The sequence below is a fragment of the Ambystoma mexicanum genome, chromosome 12 (assembly GCF_040938575.1).
Source record: "Ambystoma mexicanum isolate Mex_15411 chromosome 12, UKY_AmexF1_1, whole genome shotgun sequence".
NCBI lineage: Eukaryota > Metazoa > Chordata > Amphibia > Caudata > Ambystomatidae > Ambystoma > Ambystoma mexicanum.
This window is the reverse complement of record NC_090936.1, coordinates 209299181-209321567: the sequence shown is the minus strand read 5'-3', so window position 1 is coordinate 209321567 and position 22387 is coordinate 209299181. Positions and strand designations below refer to the sequence as shown.

Genomic DNA, 22387 nt, shown 5'->3' with positions numbered 1-22387 from the left:
GTTTTTGGGACTGGGGAAATACCATGTCTCGCCCTTCAGTATCCTTTTCCCAATCCCTCGTGACCCTCCATTCCGGTGATGCTCCCTTGCTTGTACACCCCCAGGGTCGGGATCCAAAAGTGAGGGCCCTTCCCTAGCAACCTGAATGGAAGATCCTGAGTGAGTGGGTGAACGGACATCAGGTTTCTCACATTCTATACATCTAAAGAGGTGGGGCAAACTAAAAACTGCTTTTTTTCCAAGATCACAGGTTGTGTTTATACCTGGTGCACATACACAAGATTTGGGGCACGTACTGAATTATTTCAAGTATGTATTTATTAACTGGGGCATTATAATGCACTACACAGTGAGCAGGCAACTCGAAAGTCCAACAATTAATCAAAAGAAGATAAGCTGTAATATAATTGCCTGCTATGTAGATTACTCAGCAGACTTTGAACAGGTTAACCAAATGTATCTTTGAAAAAATGTACAATATTAGGTCTTAAATGAAAATCTGTTCAAGCTCCATTTTGCCCTATAGGAGGGGCTCTGGATTCTAGGTACGTGTTGGGAAGGGCATCACGTTTAACAATATTCCTGTCAAAAATGGCAAGACTGTGTCCTGGCGCGCTTCCTCTTCAATGTACATATGCCTGGGTGAGCACCGGTCATATGGAAATAAACTAGGACGCCATGAACTGGCGTTGACCCAACACAGTCTAACCTATGCAGATGATCTCATGCTCAAACTGAGTTACATGAATTAATTTCATGCCCGGAAAGCCTTTACCATCTTAATGGATCTATGGTTAATACAAGTCAAATGAAAGCCAGGAAAAAGTATAAAAGGATGTCCAATAATAGTGGGGTGGAAACATGTACATATTTTGACCTTCTGTTTACATACACTATATGTTGGAAATCTCATTTGAAGTCACAGAAAGGGATGGTTTAAGATGGGTTTTCCCCCATGTTTCACTGGAACGCATTGGGATAGGACGCCCATCTTGGAAAAGCCTATGATAAATCCTAAATTTATCTCACCAACGTCGTTTGCAGTAGAAGTTATAGGTTTTATGTAGCTTGCAATTGCTTGTGTAACAGAGGGCATCTTATGAAGGCAAGTTATGCACATATTTAAATCTGCACTTGCGCAGATGCTTAGAATTGGATTTGATATTTGGGGCTTTAGTACCAAAACCACTTTCTTATATCAACAGACTAAACTAATATTCTAATATTCGTTACAAGACTAAAGAAGAATTTGGAAGCAAATATATTCTTTGTGATAAAATGTAGAAAAGATCTTATCTGGAGACATGGTTTGTTTACATTTGGATTGTTGCATGCATATCTTGCAGTTCATGAATATGTAATATATGTCCTGCACAAGTAAACACATTTAAATAAACTATATAAAAGATAATACAACATTTACTAGAATTAATTGGAAATCATGTATTAAAGATTAAACTAGAAACACCCTTAAAAAAGACAGTTATTAACCTCAGACACAATAAAATGCAAATGCTGTGAGCAGGCTAGGATGTTTAATTATTTTATTTTAAAGGCTTTATTTGGTTTTAACAGCAAAACCTTTTGCCAACATTTTTCATTACATTTCCCATAAACTTAATTCAACATGCAAATTAACATAGGACACTGGTCATTCATTAGGTTTTACATCAAAAATCAGAAGCTACTAATTTTAAACTGTTAATTTTATCAAAGATTTCATGCAGCAGTTTCACCAATGCTAAGATGAGTGAGATATGTTGTCCTCTCAACAATTCCTCCAGGCTAGGATTAAAAACAGACTTTTTTACACTTTCATCGGTCAGCGGCAATGCAACCTGATTTGATTACGTTAGGATGCCAGGAAAGATTTAAGTTTACAATGTTGATGCGCTTTAAACAGATCCAGTAGTGCAGTCGGATGACAGACATTAGTGGCATGGATAATGGTGTACACAACATAAAGCTGACAATTTTTTCTGTAAATCTGGACATACTAAAACATTCCTTCATTTACTATTTTAAGGCCTGGCTTATGTGTCGAGTGTCTTCAATATGTCTTCCAATGTATTATGGCATTGGGTAAAGTCTACGACTTCAAAATATCGTTATTTAGTCAGTTGAATGATGGCAAAAAACATTGCAAAACAAAGGAAAATTGTCAACTATGGATAGTATGGTTGCTAACCCGAAATAATATTGCTTCAAGATTTCATAGTGGAGTGAAATGAGTTTAAGCATGTAAGAATGTTAGTGAATGTTTGAGGCTCAATGTGGATAAGAATCTTTAAGAAGAAGTGCATGTAACGTTAAATTATATTTTTAACTATTTGTCTCATTGTACGCAAATTGCAAATTTGATATGAGCGCTGATTGGTGTCACAGCCAAGGGATTAATAGCCAAGACAGCAACTACATAAAAGTGGTCTCCTTTTTTGGAGTAAAACAGCACAGGTATGAGGTCTAAACTGATGCCATGGGCGGGTTTTAGCGTTTATCTGATGTGATTTAATAAGGATCACAGTAACGTCTTTCCCTCTCTCCCTTAAAAGCAGGTCTGAATTCCTGGCGGCAAACAGTCACTCAATCTCTGGGATTTATGGTGTTCCACACTTCTTTCTTGCCTTCTCAAACTCATTCCTAGTTGTCACTGGGCTGGTCATGAAGTCAGGTTCCTGAGCTAGTACGTGTAGTTTATCTGGCAGCGCTGTCCCTGTAGCTCTTGGTCATGCTGACTGAGTTCAGGCATCATACACTCTTTCCACATCAATGGATTCCAGAGTGGTCAGGCTTCCCCATCCTGCTCATAGCAGGTGACCACACAGTGCCTTCGAGCTGCATGACTAACCGATTGCTCCTTCCCTAGTGATAATCCTCGCTAGTACCACGGTTCTGTGCACAATCTCTCGCCTCACCCATTTTCCTCCTCCTACTGTAGTGTCCTCTTCCCCCTCTTCAGCATTCACCCCCCCATCCTCTGCATTACCCCCTTAAGCCCCCCCACTCTTTCATGTTTCCACATACACATCTCTTCTCCTCCCTGGTTTCTTTCTTCTACTTCAACCCTTCCCGTTCTCTCTTTTACTTCCTCCTCGCCATAGTTCTCTTATCTGCACCTGCTCTCATCCAAGCACTCCCTCTCCTATGCCTCCTTGTCACATGACCATTTTATAGCTTTCCTCCCTTTCTCCTCCTCTGCTCCACTTGCTCTCCACCTTCTACACCCTTCTCTAAGCTCCTCATTTCAACTCCCTCACCTGTTTGCTGCACCAACGTGCTCTCATCTACACCTCCACACAATGGTCCCGAACTCCCAAACTTGCCCTTAGCTATAATCCTCTGTTGAAGGTCTGCAGGTTTAAGCCCTGTTGATATAATTGACGTACTGAGGTCAGCTATGTGAGCAGGGTGAACGTGTCCGAGTATAGATATTCTCCATCGGACATGTGTTCATAAGCAGACCACTCTGCAGCTGCACTAGTCAAGGTTAGACGAATCTGCCAACTTGAATCATTCTGCCAGTGGGTTACGCTCCTATTACAGATTGAACACCTCTTTGGCCCCAAATCAACATTAGTCATTCCTCCTACTGCCATTCAGTGCTTGTGGTTCTTTACCGCAAGCAGTGCTAGTCAACCACTTTGTCTGTGAACCATGTTTTACTGTTGATCTTGACTATGCAGCTCGCAGAAGCCAGCACTCAAAGGTCAGCAAGCGGCCCACTTCTCATTCCACCACTCATCAGGTTTACTATAATGTTAAGATGGATTTCTGAACTCTGTCCTGGAGGGGCAGAGGTTCAGAAGGCCAGCCTAGTTTCTTGGAACAGGGTAACCTCTGGACGAGCCAGACCAATCAGGGTAGCGATCGCGGCGGTCAAGACTAGGTCTCAAGAGAGGTGAGGGTTACTGAAAGCCCGCAATGAGCACACAAAGCAAGGACACTTACAAATTACTCCAAGCAGGTGTTATATTAAAAATATATACACATTACAAGGCCTTTGTAACATTGACCGTAGCGAGAAATCACAATAAAACTCAAGTAAACCAACACATACAAATCTAATACAATATATATACACAAATACAAACGAGTCTAACGAGTTAGACGCACAAAATGTGTAGACCACCTAGATGGGGAGGAAAACAGGCAGTGCAAATAATTAGACCCAGTCCACCTTCAGAGGCACCCAACTAAAAGGAAGTCCAAGCCCTACGAAGAGTGGGGCCTTGTGCTCAAAAGTACCTGCACACGCTGGTGCCAACGGGCAAAAAGGGGAGTCTCTTCGAGGGAATCAGGCAGTTTAGTTGAACAAACGAAGATGAACAGAGCTCTGCGACTCAAGCGCAGCCTCCACTATGGGCAGAAGCAGAGCGCGAGTACGGAAAGGCGTGCTGTTAGACACAGCGGGGAAAAGATATGGGCTCCTGCAGGAGGGCGACCAGTTCCTAGCGATGCTACCCCGATGCAAGCAGACCCAGGCTTCTCTGCGTCAGTTTCAGTACTGGCAGGTTCAGATATGAGCAGGGGACGTCTCGGCATCGTGTAGATTCCGCAGCAGCCGAAGTTGAGTTGGGGACGTCCCAAACGCAGTGAACCCGCACAGTTTGTTAGCACAGCAGGGCAACGGAGCGGCCGTGTGTATTTCAGCCAAATGTACACTACTCACTTCAGACCTGGGAATGCCAAGTGTACGAATCGTGTGAGAGTGACAAGGACTCACAATACAACACAACCTGACGGCGGTTACAGAGCAAGACTCCTGGGTAGGCTGGTCAGTCTGCTGGATGGCCCAGAGACACTTCCGAAGGCTTACGTGCAGGAGATGGTGACGATGCCGAGAATAGTAGTTCCCACTATTCCAAGGGTCGAAGTACCAGTACAGTCCTTCTCGTTCGATCAGAGGTAGAAAGGGTTTCACCAAGCGACAGCAGTGCAGAGGAGCAGTCCTTCAACGGGTCACCAGCGATTCCTCGGTTCAGCCTCGTGGTTGCAGGATACTTGGCTCCTGTATTCCTTCGTTCGTTCGTGAGAACTCAGGAGATCGACATGGTAGTGGCGTTTCCAGCCCCCTCTTATCCACGGTTCCCTTCGCGCCAAAACGGAGGGGACCCAATGGGAGATCCGCTCATAAAACACTCACACCATATGTGGACCTATCACGGGCCACGGGGGTCCCAGGCATTCACACCACCCTAGACTCTCTGGCGCCCAGGATGTGTATTGGGACCAGACATCCCAGCCCACATCCTGGAGGCACACACAAGGCCTGTAGAAGCCCGTGAAAGCATCTGTGTTTCGCGGGAAAGTACATGCCCAAATAAGGAAGGCCCCGGGTCGGCTCGACCTGAGGAAGGTGAAGGGGGCAAAACGGTCAGCGGACAGGACAACGAGCCTCGTGGTGTGGCCATTTCGGTTGCCAGGCCACCATTTTGGGCTAAGCGTGAGAAACTCGCTTAAAACGCCAAAAGGAGCTAAAAAACACAAGAAAAGATTGCTGCCACCAATCCCGTCCGTGATTCACTTGCACCGTTCATTTAGAATCCAAAGAGAGTATCTAGGGCCTGTAGAAGCCTAGAGACCCAAGAGAGCAGTAACTTAGCTTACAGTGCCCTCTTGTGCCATGTTGCGCGAAAGCTGCAACATGATAAAGAAACTACGGAAAACAACGTTTCCTGGTACTGACTGTCTTAAGGGCATGTCATTTTCCCCATAAGAATGGAGCGAAAGCCCAGAGGAGTGCGGCAGAAGCCTGCACTTCTCTGGCAAAGTCTAGATCCTGGTGAAAACAACAGCAAAATGTTTAGGGGTTGCCGCATGGAAGGAAAATTACCCACAATTAAGAAATATTTCCCAACATATAATACTTGTGCTTCTCAGATGGCCATTGAGATTGAACTGGTGGAATTGGTCATGGTCCTACACACACACCAGCGTATATGCTGAGGAGCAGGGAGGATCCAGAATATTCCAGGGACTGCATCATGAAGCAGATGTCAACCAAATCCCAACGTCATCAAAGTCCCATCCACTAGCTGAAAGAATGTGACTTCATCAAAGTGGTTAAACAAATATTTGAATTCAATGGCCCTATAACTCAGAACCTTGGGTTGATGCAAACAGATTTCACACAGGGATATAACAGTAGTGGCCTCACAGCTTATTCACTAAAGGCCTTGCAGATTCTTAAAAATCTAATTAGACCTGCAGGGAAAGTTCCTTAGTTTACATACTCGGCCTACAAGAAAAGCACTCGACCCATGGTGATGGGTGACAACATGTTTAACAGTGCTTTCTGTAAAATGGTGTGTTAGGGATATTCATCATTGTTGTGCTTCATCCCCTGTCCTAGTGAGACCCCCAGCACATTTTGTTGGACTTCTGAATCTTTTTCTTTATATACTGAACGAGTGGAGCCTTTTTCCACTCATTAATCCTTATGGGCTCTGGGCTTCTGGAGCGCTGTTTTCCATGTTTTACCTCTACTAGGGAGTCTACTTTCCTCCACATCTCTTTTAAGGCATCAGTATTTTACTTTTGCAGCACACCGCTCCTTGTGGGCAGTGTTGCTGGGAACCTTTTGGGGTGGTTCTTTGTGATTCTTTCTTTAATCCGTTTCTCATTGACCAGCGAGTAGGCTTTCTGATCCCAGGTCTCAGAACAGAGTAACCAGAAAGGCACAAGGAAAGCAGTAATGCCAACATTCCTACAGCCAAGATATTGACATGGGAATGACTTTGGGCAGTAAATCATACAATACACAAACTATATACTACTTTCGGGAGGAAAGGACACTCGGTTATCATTGTGCACAAGGAATAAGATTGAGACTTTCTCTACATAAGCATATATTGAAGCACACTATATTGGAGTCTAGCAGATGCAAATAAACACTTAAAAAAGGTGCTGTCTGGGCTTTGAGGTTCTCAGACATGGACAGGTGCATGAGGCATGCAAGACATGATTCTAGACAGGGATGATTGCAGGGGTCAGGTGTGATGTGTCAGAAATGCTAAAGAAAATATAGCCAGTTCAGTGAGCCCCATCAGTACATAAATATCTCGCCCTTAAGAGTGCAGTATCCTAGATCCTAATTTAGTCATTTGTACCCCCAATCTCTTTCTTTTCCCAATCTAATTCTTAGTGTGGTCTCTGCTGTAAACGGTCTCCAAATGTATTAGCTCGTGGTAGCCTTGGAAGCTGTGGAAATGCCAAGGAGTGTGCACAGGATCTCTGCAGCCATGTCATCAGCAGTGCGCTCCTCGTCTGTCCTGAGTAAAGTATCGCCTTCTAACCGATTACCTCCCTACTTGCAGCCCTCCCCCTCTTTGCAGTAAGCCATCCATCCCTCCCTTACTAACTCCCATGCCCGCCTGTGATGACAGACAGCAGATTCACCTATTGTGACAGAGGAGAGGGGGAGCCCAAGCAGAAAACATGGAAGAAGCAAGCAACAGACACAGATAAGCATCACCCTCCTAGGGGACTCAGAAACAAAACCCCCAGGAAGATACTGGTGGCCGGGGGATGGGTTTTTATTTTGGCTGATAATATCCCCCTAAAGTGAGCACTCACCAGTTTTCAATTCCGGTCATTTTTCTACAATTTTACAACTGAGGCAAGGTCTTGTTCCATCAAACATCATTAGGCTGGGTACCAAAGAGATTTAAAATTCATAGCATAAGCCACAAACTGCTACGCAAACAAAAAGGTTGGTGAGGTGTGCACCAAGTTTGCTCAATTGTACAGACTAGAACAAAGCTGCAGACATAGTTCTAACATCCAGCATTTTTACTTCTGCCTCTTATAAGATGTGGAAATGTGGCAGGATCCCCAAAATTAATGTCATGAAGCAACTGTGTCATCATAGACACTGAAGTCAGAACAGATACATAGAACAGACATGAACTGTGACTCTGCCATCTGTCAACATGATAAATCAGACATAACCATCATTCATTTTCACCTTAGGTACTAAATTATGCAATACATTGTGCACATACAAAACAGTAAAATCAAGAAGAGGGCCTTGCATTTGCTACCAGAATACCTGTCCAAAGACAATATACCAAGCAGATCTACATATTATCAAGTTATCAGGGATCAAATGTATCTACCACATCACCTAAAGCCAACAGCCTTACCAAGTCTGTTAACTACGTATCGGCCCAGAAATCCTGTTGCTCCAAAGACTGTAGCGACTGTGCCACTGACTGAGGACCGCCCTCCTTTTCCTTTAGGGACAACAGCATAGTGAATCCTTCGTTGATGTGATGCAATAGGCAGAAATCTTACTAAAGAAGTATGCCAATATCCTAGGGGGGGGAAGAAAAAGGATAACCAATTACATATGAATAGGACGTTGAAGACAGAGTGGTAGAAATCGAATTCATCAGCCGTACCGCAAAAGATATGACAGAGGGGAAATACAATATTAGTTGGTCATTCTGTTCAGCGCTTAGCACTAGATCAATTGCATGAACACATAGAAATATCAATAACATTATCAAAATATACATAAATCCTAACAGGTGATGTCATGTATACCAAATTTACAGTTTTCTTGGCACATAATTGTTTTCAGTTTCACCATGAACAAGGCCAGAACCCGGTGCGTCAGAGATGGTTATAGCTTAGGCTCTGCGTTTTTACTGATTTCTTAACACAGGGATTTCCGTCTAATTGTGTAAAATTGGAGAAAAAAAATGGAAAAGTAGATCTTTCTGCTTGGTTCCCTATGCGGTCAATCATGCATTCAATCAAATTGCAGACTGGCAGCACAAAAGTGTAAAAATGGTTTTAAAAATAGTATTAACGTTCTTCAAAATGCTGACAACATACACGTTAGGTCAACAGGAATCGCAAGATAAACTATTTGTAATAGTAAAAATGGAGGTGGCATGGATGTGGAATAATCTAGTTCCAATTTCGTCCTGCATGTTTTAATGAATGCATTTAAAATAAATAAATACAAAAATATACTAGTTGCAAATTATCTTTTTATAGGACTAATAATAAATAAGCAGAAATCCAGAAGCAAAATGGCTAAAAAATAAATGTGGATAATACAGATGGAAATTAAGAAAAAATAAATACCATGAAACTGGAAGTTTTAGTTCTAGTTTATGTATAGTACAGATGGAAACATATAGAAAACAAGACATTTTGAAAAAGTTTTAAGTAATAAAAAAATAAATAAAAAATCAGAAATACAGGTTGTCTGATCTAATTGGACTAACATAGTACCATGGTGCAAGTCGCAAAGAGGGCTGGCAGTGCAATAGCCTCTACACCGTTTAGACTACAGGCATAGGCTGACAAATTGTGACCAGTTTGTCCAGTGAGTGAAAATTACAAAAGGATTTTTCTATACACCTTCTGCGTTCATCTTCTCTTCACACGAGGTATGTTTCAACAAACACAAGTAAACCCATTGAGTTACATCTCAATCAATTGGTTTAAGCCAAATGCTCATCTTTTAAGAACGCATGTTTCGCACTGTGAAATGTATTTTCCAGTCTTGCCAAACTATATCTTACCATATGAAAAGTTTCCAGGGACAAAGAAATATTTAGCAATTCTGCTCATTTATCTCTAAAACAGTTTTTTGTTCACTTAAAAAAACATAAGAATCAAGTAAATCCTCTTGCCATTGCCCCAGCTGTCTCAATGAATACTACAAGTCTCAGGGTCGATTCAAAGTTTTTTTTTTTTATGGTTTGTATACAGAATACTGATCCCTACTGCTTAAGTTCTGACCTCTGCTAAAAGTGTAAACTTAGACACCAATGCGTTATCTGTCTAACCTAACTCCTGGACATCCTAGACTGCCCCAACACTATCCAGTGGTCAGCAGACTAAACAGGGATGATGGACTGTGCTTTTCAGACATTCTGCCTGAGTCCGTCTTCTCCCCATCACACCCATATACTCTTCTCCCTCTTACTAGTCTCCTCCTTGCAACTCCACCTGCCTCCTCTTCTACTCCATTTGTCTTCCTCCTCTGTCCCTCCAATGTCTCTCACTCCTGAGCCTTTCTTCCACCCTTTCATGTTATTACTCTCTCCACTTTACTACTGCTCCCTCCACCAAAATACTTGCGCCCTCTTCCACACCACCTTCTACAGAAACGCCCTTCTTTCACTCACATAAGCACTTCACATTCACACTCTATGTCGCCAGTCTTTCATGCACACAACGCAGTCATCTCTTACCTTCCCTTCCCAACCTCCAACCCACCTCAGCGCGTCTGACCTCAGCCTCCGACCTCACATAAGCAACCCACAACTTCAACATCTCTTATTTTTTTAATTTAACCCCCTCCCTATCTTTCGGTTGGTCTCCTGTTACTGGCCAATCTGGCCCGGTGTTCCCCACCCAGGTGGTGTTACAAACATCAATGTTTTCATATACGCCTCGCCCCATTTTAGCGTAAAGGCCTGCAGAAAACAGCAAAGGCGATTTGCTTTGCACAATGTCCAAGTTCATGTTGGGCGGGGTTCTGGCCGAGACTATCAGTATCAGTCTCTATCTGGGTTGATTTTGTTTTGTCGGTCTTCTAGGAGAGTCACAACTGTCTCATTAGGGGTCGTGTTGAGGCTGCCATGCAGCATTCGTAATGCCATCTAGGAACTCTGGCTCCTGCTTCTGTTGCTTCCCCTCCCATGGCGCCATCTCTATGCCACTTGTCTACGATTTCCGACAGGTGAGCAGGGCCTACGGCACTCTTCCAGGTAGCGCCTTCCCTCTCCCCCACAACAAGTTTAGAAGGCTACTCATGGGGTGCTGACGATTATTGTGAGGGTTTTAATTCGGTGTCTGGTAATCCTGGTGAGACTAGACCAGCCTTTGGATTCAAAGGCATGGGGTGATGCAGCCCTTGGATTCAAAGGCATGGGGTGATGCAAATTGGTACTGCACAAATATAGAAGTTGGTGCATGGGGAGGGACAGAAATCGGGTCACTTCCATCTTATACAGTGCCCCCAAGGGGCAGGACTTGCTCTGGATTCCATCATGGTAGTCCTCCCAAGCCAGGCTGAGAGACTTGTCAAGTCTGGGACACTGACCTTATCACATCACCACACTCTTTTCTCTAATTCATCCTCTCCCCATCTATCAGCTGATGAGGATACCAGTAACTAAAAGCTGCATTTGCCCGTTTGGCCCCAGCCCGATGTTCTACTCTAGAGCCAACAACCATCTCGATGAGAAATCTGAACTTTATTCCATGCAATCCACACTAATGGGGCGTGATCGGTCACCAGTTTAAACTGTCCATCAGCGAGAGAATACTGCAGACATGAACATGGCATATTTGATGGCTAAGCTTCGTAGTTCATAGTTCTTTCCCCAGGAAATAGTTACCAGCTAATGTGCATAATAGGTTTCACCTCCCCTGAATGTATTTGAGATGATACTGCCCCCAAGGCCAATAATGGAAGTGGTCTGAAGAATAAACTCCTTGAAACAAATCTGGCATAGTTGATACTAGGTTTTTGCACAAAGCTTCCTTGAGCTGGTTGAGTACAGCTTGAGCAGCGCTGTACCACAGGACGAGATTTGGATGGCTTTTTCCCAATCTGTCGGTCAAAGATCCCGCCTTCTCTGAAAAGCCTGGTATAAACTGTCAATAGTATTCGACTCGGCCGAGGTAAACTCTGTGGCCTTTTTTGTGTATGACAGCTTTCTGGACTGCTTCTATCCTGGCCCTTTGAAGGAGATCTTGTCTTGTTTTCAACAGTATTTCATGCTGGACACATCTCCGGATTGCCGGTTAGGAGGGCCTTCCTTGGTTGGTAGGAGAAAGCAGTGTGAAACATATGATGCTCTATACAAGTAGACCTGTGGATGAATTTTGTAGAGGTAGGCTTCAGTGATGGAGCAGCAGGGAGCCAGGAGTCCATGCATCAAACGCTAGAATGTTGCTGGGGCTCCATAGAGACCAAAGGACAAGAGGGTGAACAGAAACAGTCCTTCGGGAGTGGAAAAAAGCTGTTTTGGGTTCAGCTTCATCCAAAAAGGTACCAGTCAGTCACCTTTCATCAGGGCCAGGGTGGAAAGGAAGCTTGCCATGACGAACGTCTCCACCAACTTGCCTATTCCTGGCATTGGATAAGCATCAAACAGAGATTTCATGGAGGCACCAGTCAATGCAAAACCTGCAGGTGCCGGCAGGCTTTGGGACCAGGATGACAGCTCAGGACCAAGCGATGTAGGACTTTTTAATGACTCAAATCCAACATCCTTTTTTGCTTCTTACATAGATTTGCTTCCTAGCCTCATGCAGTCTATAAGGCTTGAGACGTGCTACTCTTCCAGGAGGCATTTGTATTTTATGGGCTAGTCTCTGCACATGTCAAGGCTTTGGGAAGGATACATCTGCATGTAGCCGTAAGATAGCTCAGCGGGCTGAGCGCTCGCTGCTGCGATCTGCGCTTGATCTGCAGGTCACAGGTTCGAATCCCGGCAAGGCCAACTCAGTCTTTCATCCTTCCAAGGTCAATAAATGAGTACCAATTTCGGTTGGGTGATATTGTACGTAAATATGTGCTCTGTAAAGCGCTTTGGATAAACACATTATCATTATGTCCTTCAATCAATAGACCCAACTGTTAGGGAGAATTCTCAGAAATGTGTTAATTCCTTCCACCTTAGAGAGCCCCAGCAACTTTGCTGCATTTTGAGGGCTTGATTTTCTAAACCTGGAGAGGGAGACTTTTTCCTCACTCATTCATGTATTTTAATGTGATTTTTGAACATTGTTTCTTTTGGCTGTGGAGTCTGACAAACTCAATAGGCATCATCTTTCCCATTGTGTCACACAGCACCTTCAGTGCAGTGGCACAGGGAAGTCTTCCAGATTTCCCAAAGTTTTAAATACCTTCTCTGGGATAAACTACTTTTTCCCAGAGCAGTAAAGTGAAACTGTTGTTACTTAACCTTTATAAATTTCTAGACCCAGCACACACCATCTTACGATAGGGTGCTGGAGGGGTTACGAAATATCCCCTTTGTCTAGCTTCTGATGTAACATTTTTATGTTACCCTTTCCTCGATGAATGGCTAGTGGCAGTGGTTTACTTTTAACTACTGTAGTGTGCATTTACTGCGGGCTGCCTTCGCAGCTGCAGCAAAACACCTTAAGGTTGCCATTTTTGTCAAAATAGCCCCGGTCGTCATATTTCGCCAATTCTTTGTGGAAAGGTCCTTCTTGAGATTTACTCTGCGCGCCAACCCAGGTTTGGTCCCTTTGTTTGGTTTGCCTATGGTGGGATTCACGAGTGAAGCCCACCTCTGGCTCCAGGGTGTCTTTTGGCTTGGAAGGCAGAGTCGACCACTGGACGAAGGAACCGAAGAAGAACTTGAAGAGGACACCTGCTGCAACTGCTGGACCGTTGGTTTGCCCGGTGAAGCCCTGCTGCTGTGCTCAAACTCCAAATTCGTATCGACAGAGAAGCCGCTGCAATGGCGACTTCTCCCCTTGAGTTGGTGGGACCAATCAACTGCAAAGTAAGCCACCTGGACATTCTCTCGGAGCTGTTGACTTTCCACAGAGTTGCTGCTGGGAACCGAAACCCCAGGGAGAGGAACACCAGATTGTGTGCCTTGCTTTTAAGCTGACCAAGAGCTCCAGGAACTCCCAGGAAGTAGGACTGACCGAGTATGAGCCCCCTCAACAGAGTGCAGGACCCAAGAAGCAAGAAAAGCCCCTCGACAGCCAGGAACCGCAGCGTTGCTATTTGCAGTAGACGCGAGGAGCTAAAACACCGAACAGCAACTTGTTTGAAGATTGCCGGTTGCGAGCCATGACCGTCCCATTGCACTGCAGGAGTCCCAGAAGTCCTCCCTCTTGTACCCACAACTGAGGCCTAGGAACAGTGAGATCTGCAGAGCTGTTCAGGAACAGAAGTCATCTGCTGCACTTTATCTTCAATACAAAAGGTACTGTAAAAGTCTGAGAGAACGTACCTCTCGCTGTAGAATTGCTTGCATCTTATACTACTCACAAATCTAACAGCTTGTGGCCCTACATTGATTCTTCAAAGACTTCTAAAACATTGTGCAAAGACTTTTCCTACTTGCCTGCAAAGAAGTACTTCAGCTCATATTGACTTTTGCCCATTGCCTTAGCCTGTTCCACTGAATGACTCTTATTGGGGGATCTGAAAGTATTTGCCTGCTTAAGAATATTTGTGGTCTCTTGTATGTTCTAATAACCTTTTCCTTTGGCTAACTCCTAAATGATTCTAAATGCAACAGTGATTTATTAATGTCCAAAGCACCCTAGCTACTGAAGTCACCCGAGGGTGTAGGTTGTGTCTGTGGGCCATCCCAAAAGGGTACTCGCTGCTTTAGAGATATTAAGAGTATGTATTTTTATGAAGTACATTTCAGTGTTACTATTACATTGCTCCCTTCTGAAGAAGGCTTACCCTAACTGACTGATACATAAATTAATACTTGTTTAAGCAAGAAACCTTAAGTAAGTGTTTAATTGAATACTTGTCACTGTGAATCTCTGAGTAACTCCGCTACAGCTCACATTGACCCCTACTGAGATAGGCCTGGCTGCTCAACACTGTACCAACCTGCGTAGTACAAGTTAATACCAAAGCTTGGGTTCCGATTGCCAGGAGGTCAGGGTTGTTGTAGTGCACGCAAAGGGTACTGCATACAATCTTGCCTAACACCAACTCCTATTGTTCGGCCGCGGACAGCCTGACCGGCATGGTTAACGCATGGACTTAAATTGGTAATGGTGTATACCTCATGTTGCTGAAATTTAACAATAGGAACGGAGGGTTGCTGCTTTCCTTACAGTTGGGTTGGTTTCCGCTGGTCATCTTGCAGAACCTTGTAGGTTAGAGGGGAGACTTCTTCGGTGAGGACATGAGGAATGTGCCAACTCGCCAACAGTTTTTTCTGCATGGTAGGGAGAACGACTTACTTGCCTCCCACATGAAAAGTGCATCATCTGGCTTCTTTGTTGTATGCTTTTTCTTGCCTGGTCTGAGCATCTCGCACATGGGTTCTGAGGAGTTGCCACACCTTTTCCTTATACGCTCAGGTGTTTCTCACCATGGGATGGTTGCTTGTCTATTGGGTCCCTCCAATTCTTCCCTCATAATGTCCAGCAGGTGATGGGGATTAATGTTGTATACCAAATCGAACAGTGGGAAACCTGTGGATGACTGCAGTGTTCTCCGGTCTGTAATCGGAGCAGACGGGATAAGGTTGTCCCAATCACATCCACCTTCTACAACCAGCTTCCTAAGGATGAGCTTCAGAGCTTGATTAAACTGCTCCACAAAGACAAGTCTGAAGTAGTAAATGTAGATACAGAGGGTTTTGATGGTCATCAGCACTTTCATGTCACATTAGTTTTGACATAAAACAACGTTCCTGCCCTGTGAGGATTTTAGCTGGAGATCCCACTTGTAAAGAAAGGGATAAGGTCCTTAAGGGTGGCTTTGGTGGTGTTGCTTCTCAAATGGGAATGCTTCAGGATATCGGGTCACACAGCCGTCCATCACATGGATATGTTAATTTCCTGATTCTGTGGGTTCTATGATTGGCAAAGGCAATAGTAGTCTCAGGGTACATAATGAGGCAAGGGTTTATGGGCAGATTAGAAAGCGGGCGCAAAATGGTTTGATTTCAGCATACATTCATGGCCAATAGAACCAACGTAGCCAGGGCTTGTGTTTTTCTCCAGAGATGTTCCGCTATCAAGTTAGAATGCTTCAGTTCTAATATACCCTTCCGGAATTGCTTTGGCACTAGCAGTTGGTGGTAGTTGGTGGCTTCCCCCCAGAATTACATTGGTCTGTACAAGAGTCCCTTTATGTCTATAAAGTGTGGTGTCTTCATAGTTCGACTTTCATCTTCTGATACCAAGTTCTATTAAGATTACTCTCGAAGCAGATCCGTCCTCTGGACTTCTGCAACTTAGACTGAGGCAGGTCCCGGGAGTTCTCGGAAATGTGCTCTCACTCTGCGTAGTTTCAAAGAGCCCTGCCTCGGCTCTGTCAGTGGGTTTCAGAGTCTCCCTCTCCTAAATCCCAGGGACAAGGAATCTCTTATTTGTTGCACTATGGGTTGGACCAGTCTCACAATATGATGTGTTCCCAAGGTTTAACAGAATGACCTTAACTTCTCCCCTGTAATCTCAGTCAATAACTCCTGATCATGAATGGAATACTCATGGGCTAACCCCAATTTAGGGGCTACAGTTCCAGAGGTCCCCTCAGGTATATCCAACTGCAAACCAGTTTAGATCATGGCTTGCCCTCTGGGTGGAATGGCGACTTATTCGTCCCCGCATAAATTGCACCACACTGACCCTGGGGTTACTCTCAGGGGGCCTAGGGCCATATTAGTCAGTCTCACAAAACGTAACATTCTGGAAGGCAGAGGATGACAGATGTATCAGGGTCTACAGGATCCCACCACATGTCGCAGAGATAGTTCAAGGGTTATTAAAGGTTTCAGCAGGGCACTAAGGCATTCCCTCTCTCATCTTGATGTAGCATTTTCCATTCTAACACAGGTATTCCCATTGCCCAGGTTATGGTCTTATTTTCTAGATGCTTACATTGTACTGGTATGCTACATTTAAATCATGCATCTAGCCTTTCATAAGTCAAAGAAAGTCTTGAGTTATATTTAGAATTTTGGCTTAATACCAGTTTAGTTTGTTTATAGATAGTGCTAGAATTCTTCTATCTGGAGACACGTGCACTTGTGCCTTTCTCAAGGTACAAAATTGTATTTAAGTTACCCAATCATGGAAATAATGTATCCAATACATACATGTCCGTTGAGTTCTATTACATACATTTGTTGAGCATGACATTTGTCTAGTGTCGATTCAAAATAACGATTTTCTTGGTATTTGGCCAATAACAGTTTAAGTTCACCATAGCAAGTTTATTATATCGAAGTCCCTGCCAATTACTCTCATATGACTTGTATAACATTTACACGTATATATAGTATGCATGTTCCCTTTACTTGCCTAGAAAGAATCTAGAACTCAAACTCTGGGGGTATCTCTACAAGCCATGTCTAATGATTAAAATAAGGTCATAATTGAACTCAGAAGTAATCGTAAAGGGGACATCAAAACAGTATGTGCTAATGTTATAAAAGATATATGTTAGTAATTGGCAGGAATTTGATACAGTAAATCGCTAAGAGTATAAACTGCTATTAGCCAAATAAGAACAACAGGACTCTATATGAAAATCCTATATGAGAGTAATTGGAAGGGGCCTTAATCGGGCTACCAGATAGTAGACTGGTTTGTTGTTTGTGTCTGGTTGTCTCCATAAACCTCGGACTCAGGTTAGTTCCCAGAGTTGGGGCTTTTGTGTAAGTTATGGTCAGTCTTTGAGATTTAATATCTTAATTCTGGATCCAATCGCAGTGGGTGCCATTTTTCTCTTTCTTTTTTTTTAAGATGTTCTGGACCATTTTATTATTTTCATAACTTTGTGTGATCATTCTCACTTTGTCCCCATCAGATTTGGGGTCCTTGTGTGTAGGCGTTTGGAATGCTGTGCTGTTTTTTGTGTTCACCCTGCTTTTGTGATGCAATTTTTGGGTTACCCTTGTGACAGAAAACCTATCTTCGATGAGCTTACTTTCTAGGTCATACTTCTTACCTTTGGTGCAATTTCTCCTTGCTCTGGTGAATTCACCTATTGGGATATTTTCAATAGTGCTTTTCAAGTGGCAACTGTCTGGGTGCAGTATTGCATTGCCATCTGTTTTCTTACAAAAGGTCCAGGTTCGTATAAACCCAATGTGAATTTTAAACCAAAAAAGTGTTTAGGTATTCACAGTAATTACATTGTTCTCGTTCATTGTCTTTCCATATATCATCACTGACGTACCTTTGCCAGTTGATCACTTGTTCAGATAATATGGGGTGTGCTTATGCAGGTTTCATTTCATTCTCCCACACACAAATTCGTCAAAGATGGCACAAAACATGTTGTTTTCAATGTCAAGGTATGGTCTGTAGGTGTGTTTAAGGCCTTTACGTCCATGGTAGCCATTAGATAATTTTCCTTCCATTCACTTTTGCTTAAGTTCTCTAGCACATGCACGATATCCCAGGTATAGGAGTCTAATTTATATACCTCATACCTCTGGTTGGATGCTATGGTCAATATATCTGAACGTATTTTCAGTAGCCCAGCCAATGCCACTAACAATGGGTCAGACCTCAGGGAGGTCAGTATATTCCTTGTGTATCTTAGGAAGGAAATAGATTTTTGGTATTTTCACTTTGTTTATTATTAGTAAAGATTTGACATCGTCATTGAGCAATAGTTTACTGTGCCGTTAACATACTAATGTTTTAAAATTTTGCATGGTATTTACACTGCGTTTACTGACTTCTTTATAGCAACCTGGGGTGTTCAAGTGCTTGTTTGCCATTTTAATATAATCACTTGTGTAGGACCACAATGTTTTCCCCTTTGTATGCCTCTTTGATGATTATGCTCCTGTGCATTGTTAGGTCTTTGATCGCTAATCGTTTCTTTGTGCTCAGGTTATTCGTTTTTCTTGTTGGGGTTATGTTGATCTTTGACCAACCTTTTTTTCTATATCTTTAATCACTGCCTTGTGAAAGGCATCTATGCAGTTACTTGGTTGGGCGATAGGAATGAATTTGGATTTAGATTTCAATTTACTTTCCTTCAGTATACTACAGTAAATGCCCAATTGATTAATTGGGTCAGTCTCTGGTATCTCCAGATTTTCTTCTAGAGACAGAAGCATTCTTGTTTCCACAATGTTCTTAATGGACAGGTCACTAATGAGCGGTTCAATAGTCTCTTTTTCTTGACTGGGATCTAAAGTGTGGAAGAATTTCTTTTAGCTTTAATTCTGAAAGTGTCAATTTGTAAGTTTTTATAATCTGTACCCACATTGGGTGCGAATGATGGGTCTTAATAGTTTCCATTGCTTCGCTTCTGTGTTCCGATCGTGTTCTCATTCCTGTTCGGTTTCTCTATTCCCTGCCCTTTCCCCTTTCCCCCTCCTCTACAACCTCTGGTATGGACCTTTAAGTTGAAATATCTTGTTCTACTAGGTCCTGGAATCTCCCTCATGTTTGTTAACCTCTTTCCGCAGTGATACATTTTTTATTTGCTGTAAAATAAACTTTTTGGTTGGTCTCAGGTTATCAGTTTGGTTTATACTGGAAGCTGCCTGATTTTCTCCTACGCTGTCCATATCTGAGCTTCGTGGTGATGGCCTTAAGTAGTTTCTTTAACAATTTACAGGCACTACCTAGAACCTTAAATTAATAGAACGACAACAAGGACTTCTAATTAGAATGAAGACTGATTGAAACTACTTAACACACTATGTAACAGACTCTCAAAATTTTGATTGAGAAACAGTGAGCTTGAAACCAGAAACCTAACTATGCCCTAACAAATGTATGTTTTGCTTTATCCCTTCCTTCCTACCCTTTCGTCAACGTTATACTAGAAACCACTGTAGAATTCAATTTGGGTGACACAATTGTGATTTAATAGAGATGTGTGGATGAAAAAGATTGCTTATTTGTACAGTGATGCAACAGTATTGAATGCAGTTTATACCAAGAAATGTGTTAATTGACACTGGACAAATGTTGTGCACAACAAGTGTATGTAATGGACCTCAAACGCATATGCATTGGATGAACTATGCTCACAACTGGGTAAATGAATACAATTTCATGCCTTGAGAAAGCATGGGTAAGGGTGAAACAAATGCACGTACCTCCAGATAGGAGAATGTTGGCACCATGTATAAACAGAAACTAAAAAATGGCAGCATGTATAAACAGAAACTAAAAACTCAAGAATCAAACTAAATATTTCTTTGACTTATGAAAGCCTAGGCACATGATTCAAGCCTAGCATACCAGTCATTGTAAACCTATATTTTCAGACTGACTAGTGAGTATCAATCTTTGCTAGGTTCTGCGACCAGGCAACAAAAACTTCATTACTTAACACGGGGAAGGCACACTGCCCTATAATCACTACTTCCCACTTCTACTACTTTTCTAGATGGGCAGTCGTGATGGCCAAAAGGGAAATGCCTTTTCTATTTAGATGCTCCCTCCCTCTCCACCCACCCCCCAGAAATGCCCGTGGGGCTTCCTAGACTCACCCCATACTAGCAGCTGGTTACTGTCTACCGGAGGACCGAGAATGTGAGTTTGAACCCTCTGTTCAACTTGGTAATCTTCCTCCTCTCCCTCTCCCCTATGCTCTATGCACTATACTCTACTCTCCTATTCCAAACTACTCTCACCTTCACTCCTACTCCCTTTGTCTCCCCTCCTCTGTCCGTCCGATGTCTCAATCTTGCAGGGATCAAAATTAAGAATGGATAAGCAGAAGCTAAAGAAAGCTCCTGTGCATCTAGAATTAACCAGAGATCAGGAGTTCCAGCTTATAGTGATTTTTGTGATCCTGCAAAATGCTGCGAAACCACATTTAAACAAAAATAGAAACTGCTGTTTTTGCAAAAATAGCTTAAAAATAACTTTATAAAAAACTATTTAAATTAAAAAAAAAAATTTAAAAAAAGACACATAGGGTAAGCACATCTCACTTGTGCCAAAAAAGAGGTTTATTCAGATGGCCTTTTTCACCTTTGTGGGGGAGGGGGGGGGGGGGGGGGTTGCGTAGTGCATGACAAGCTCTTTCCTAACCCGGTCATGAAACTTTCAACTCTGAACCGCTGCTGTCTCACTTGCATTTTTGTTCCTCAAACGGGATAGGGGATAGAAATGCATTTTGGGGGGGGGGGGGGGTTTAGAAAAAAAAAAAAAAAAAAAAAAAAAAAAAAATCGCATTTTACATTGAAATGCGCTGGGAGCCTGTAGAATTTCATTGTGTGGAAAGCACTTCGACACAATGTATTCAAGGGGGCTGGCCAGCACATCATTTGCGCTACAGCTCAGCCCCATGGAAATGTGCAGGTCACCTTTGAGAATAAAAAGGGACCTGCTAATTTCCAAAAGGGTTATCTAAAAATAGCCCATCCTCAGCTTTATTTATAGATGCCCCGTTTTTGGAAGATCTGGCCCAAAATCTACAGCTTTAAAAGTGTTTACAAAATCACACAATGAAAGCGAAAGGAGAAAGAGGGGAGTGATGGGTCAGATAGGAAGTGAAAGGCAAGAATGCAGAGGGAGAGCAGTGGGTCAGAGGGGGATGTCGTGGGCAAGAGAGCAAAGGAAGCGTTGGGCCGGAAATCAGAACGGGGCAGCATGCCATAAATCGGAAAGGGAGCAGCAGTCCAGAAAGCAGAGGTAGCATGGGCTACAGGGGGAGCTGTGGGCCAGAAAATAGAGAGGGAAAGATTGGCCAGAAAGAGGAAGTGAGCTGCAGACTGGGAGAAAGGATGCTGGAACAATAGAATTGGAGAAAGGATGGAAGATGCATAAGTAGCAAGAAGTAATGAAGAACTGTAGACTACGGTAGGAATTGAGGAGCATAATGTGTGAGTTGGGAGTAGGATTTGGAGTTTGGCAGGGACTGGGGAGTGGAAATTGTAACTTGGCAGTGTGAAAGAGCATGAGAGTACGTGCATGACAGAGTGAGAGGTGCAAGAGTGTAGGTTCTGAAGGGGAATTGCTCGGTGAGGGTGTTGGTGAGGGGTGGGAGGATTGGAGAATGCAGAATGGGGATATTTTCACCATTACATTTGAGAATGATCAATACAGTTAATATTCAATAGGCATTCAAATTAAACCAAAAAAGTAGTGCAAAGCTAACAAGGTTTATGAAGCCATGGGCATCAATTCCAATTTAATTAATAAAAGGAGGTACAAATAATAACAACCTTCCTCTCTTGTAGCCTAGCACACTGCCTCTTCCCTGCAACATGCCAACCTTATACCCACCAGCCAAAAAAAAAGTGCAACAAAAATGCTGCAGTAAATAAATGCTTGTGCTGCAAAATGGGATTTTTTTATGCTGCATAATTTACTATTTAATGCCGCAATATCCTGGAAGGTATGGCTGGGTAAGGAGGCGCTAGTAAATAGAGAACTGCCAATCTAATTCTCAGGTAAGATGCAAACTTTGTGCCCATTATTTATGACCCTGTATGCTTTAAAAGTCATATAGAGTGTCCTGATGCTCATTTATTAATTGCCCCAAACACAGAGTTAATGTCACATGGATATGTTTGTTCAGCATCAGTTGGCCTCGAGAGCCCAAAGTAGATCCTGTGTGTTAGTTTTAAATTAACCAGGCTCCTCTAGTCTACAAGCAGGAGCTAAATAGCTCCCAGCTCCTGTCAATTTCAAACCCTGTTTTCTACTGCTGCCTTCACCCTTCAACGTTATTGCTACCACTGCC

At 43.0% G+C, this 22387-nt stretch overlaps 1 protein-coding gene across 1 annotated transcript in view; it reads right to left on the bottom strand.

Moving 5' to 3' along the window:
* Positions 1-22387, bottom strand: part of NDUFA9 (NADH:ubiquinone oxidoreductase subunit A9) — a 291123-nt gene that overhangs the window by 230103 nt on the left and 38633 nt on the right. The window contains exon 2 of the mRNA XM_069628323.1: positions 8145-8315. Within this exon, the coding sequence (XP_069484424.1) occupies positions 8145-8315 (171 nt within the window). The remainder of the gene's footprint in view (positions 1-8144; positions 8316-22387) is intronic.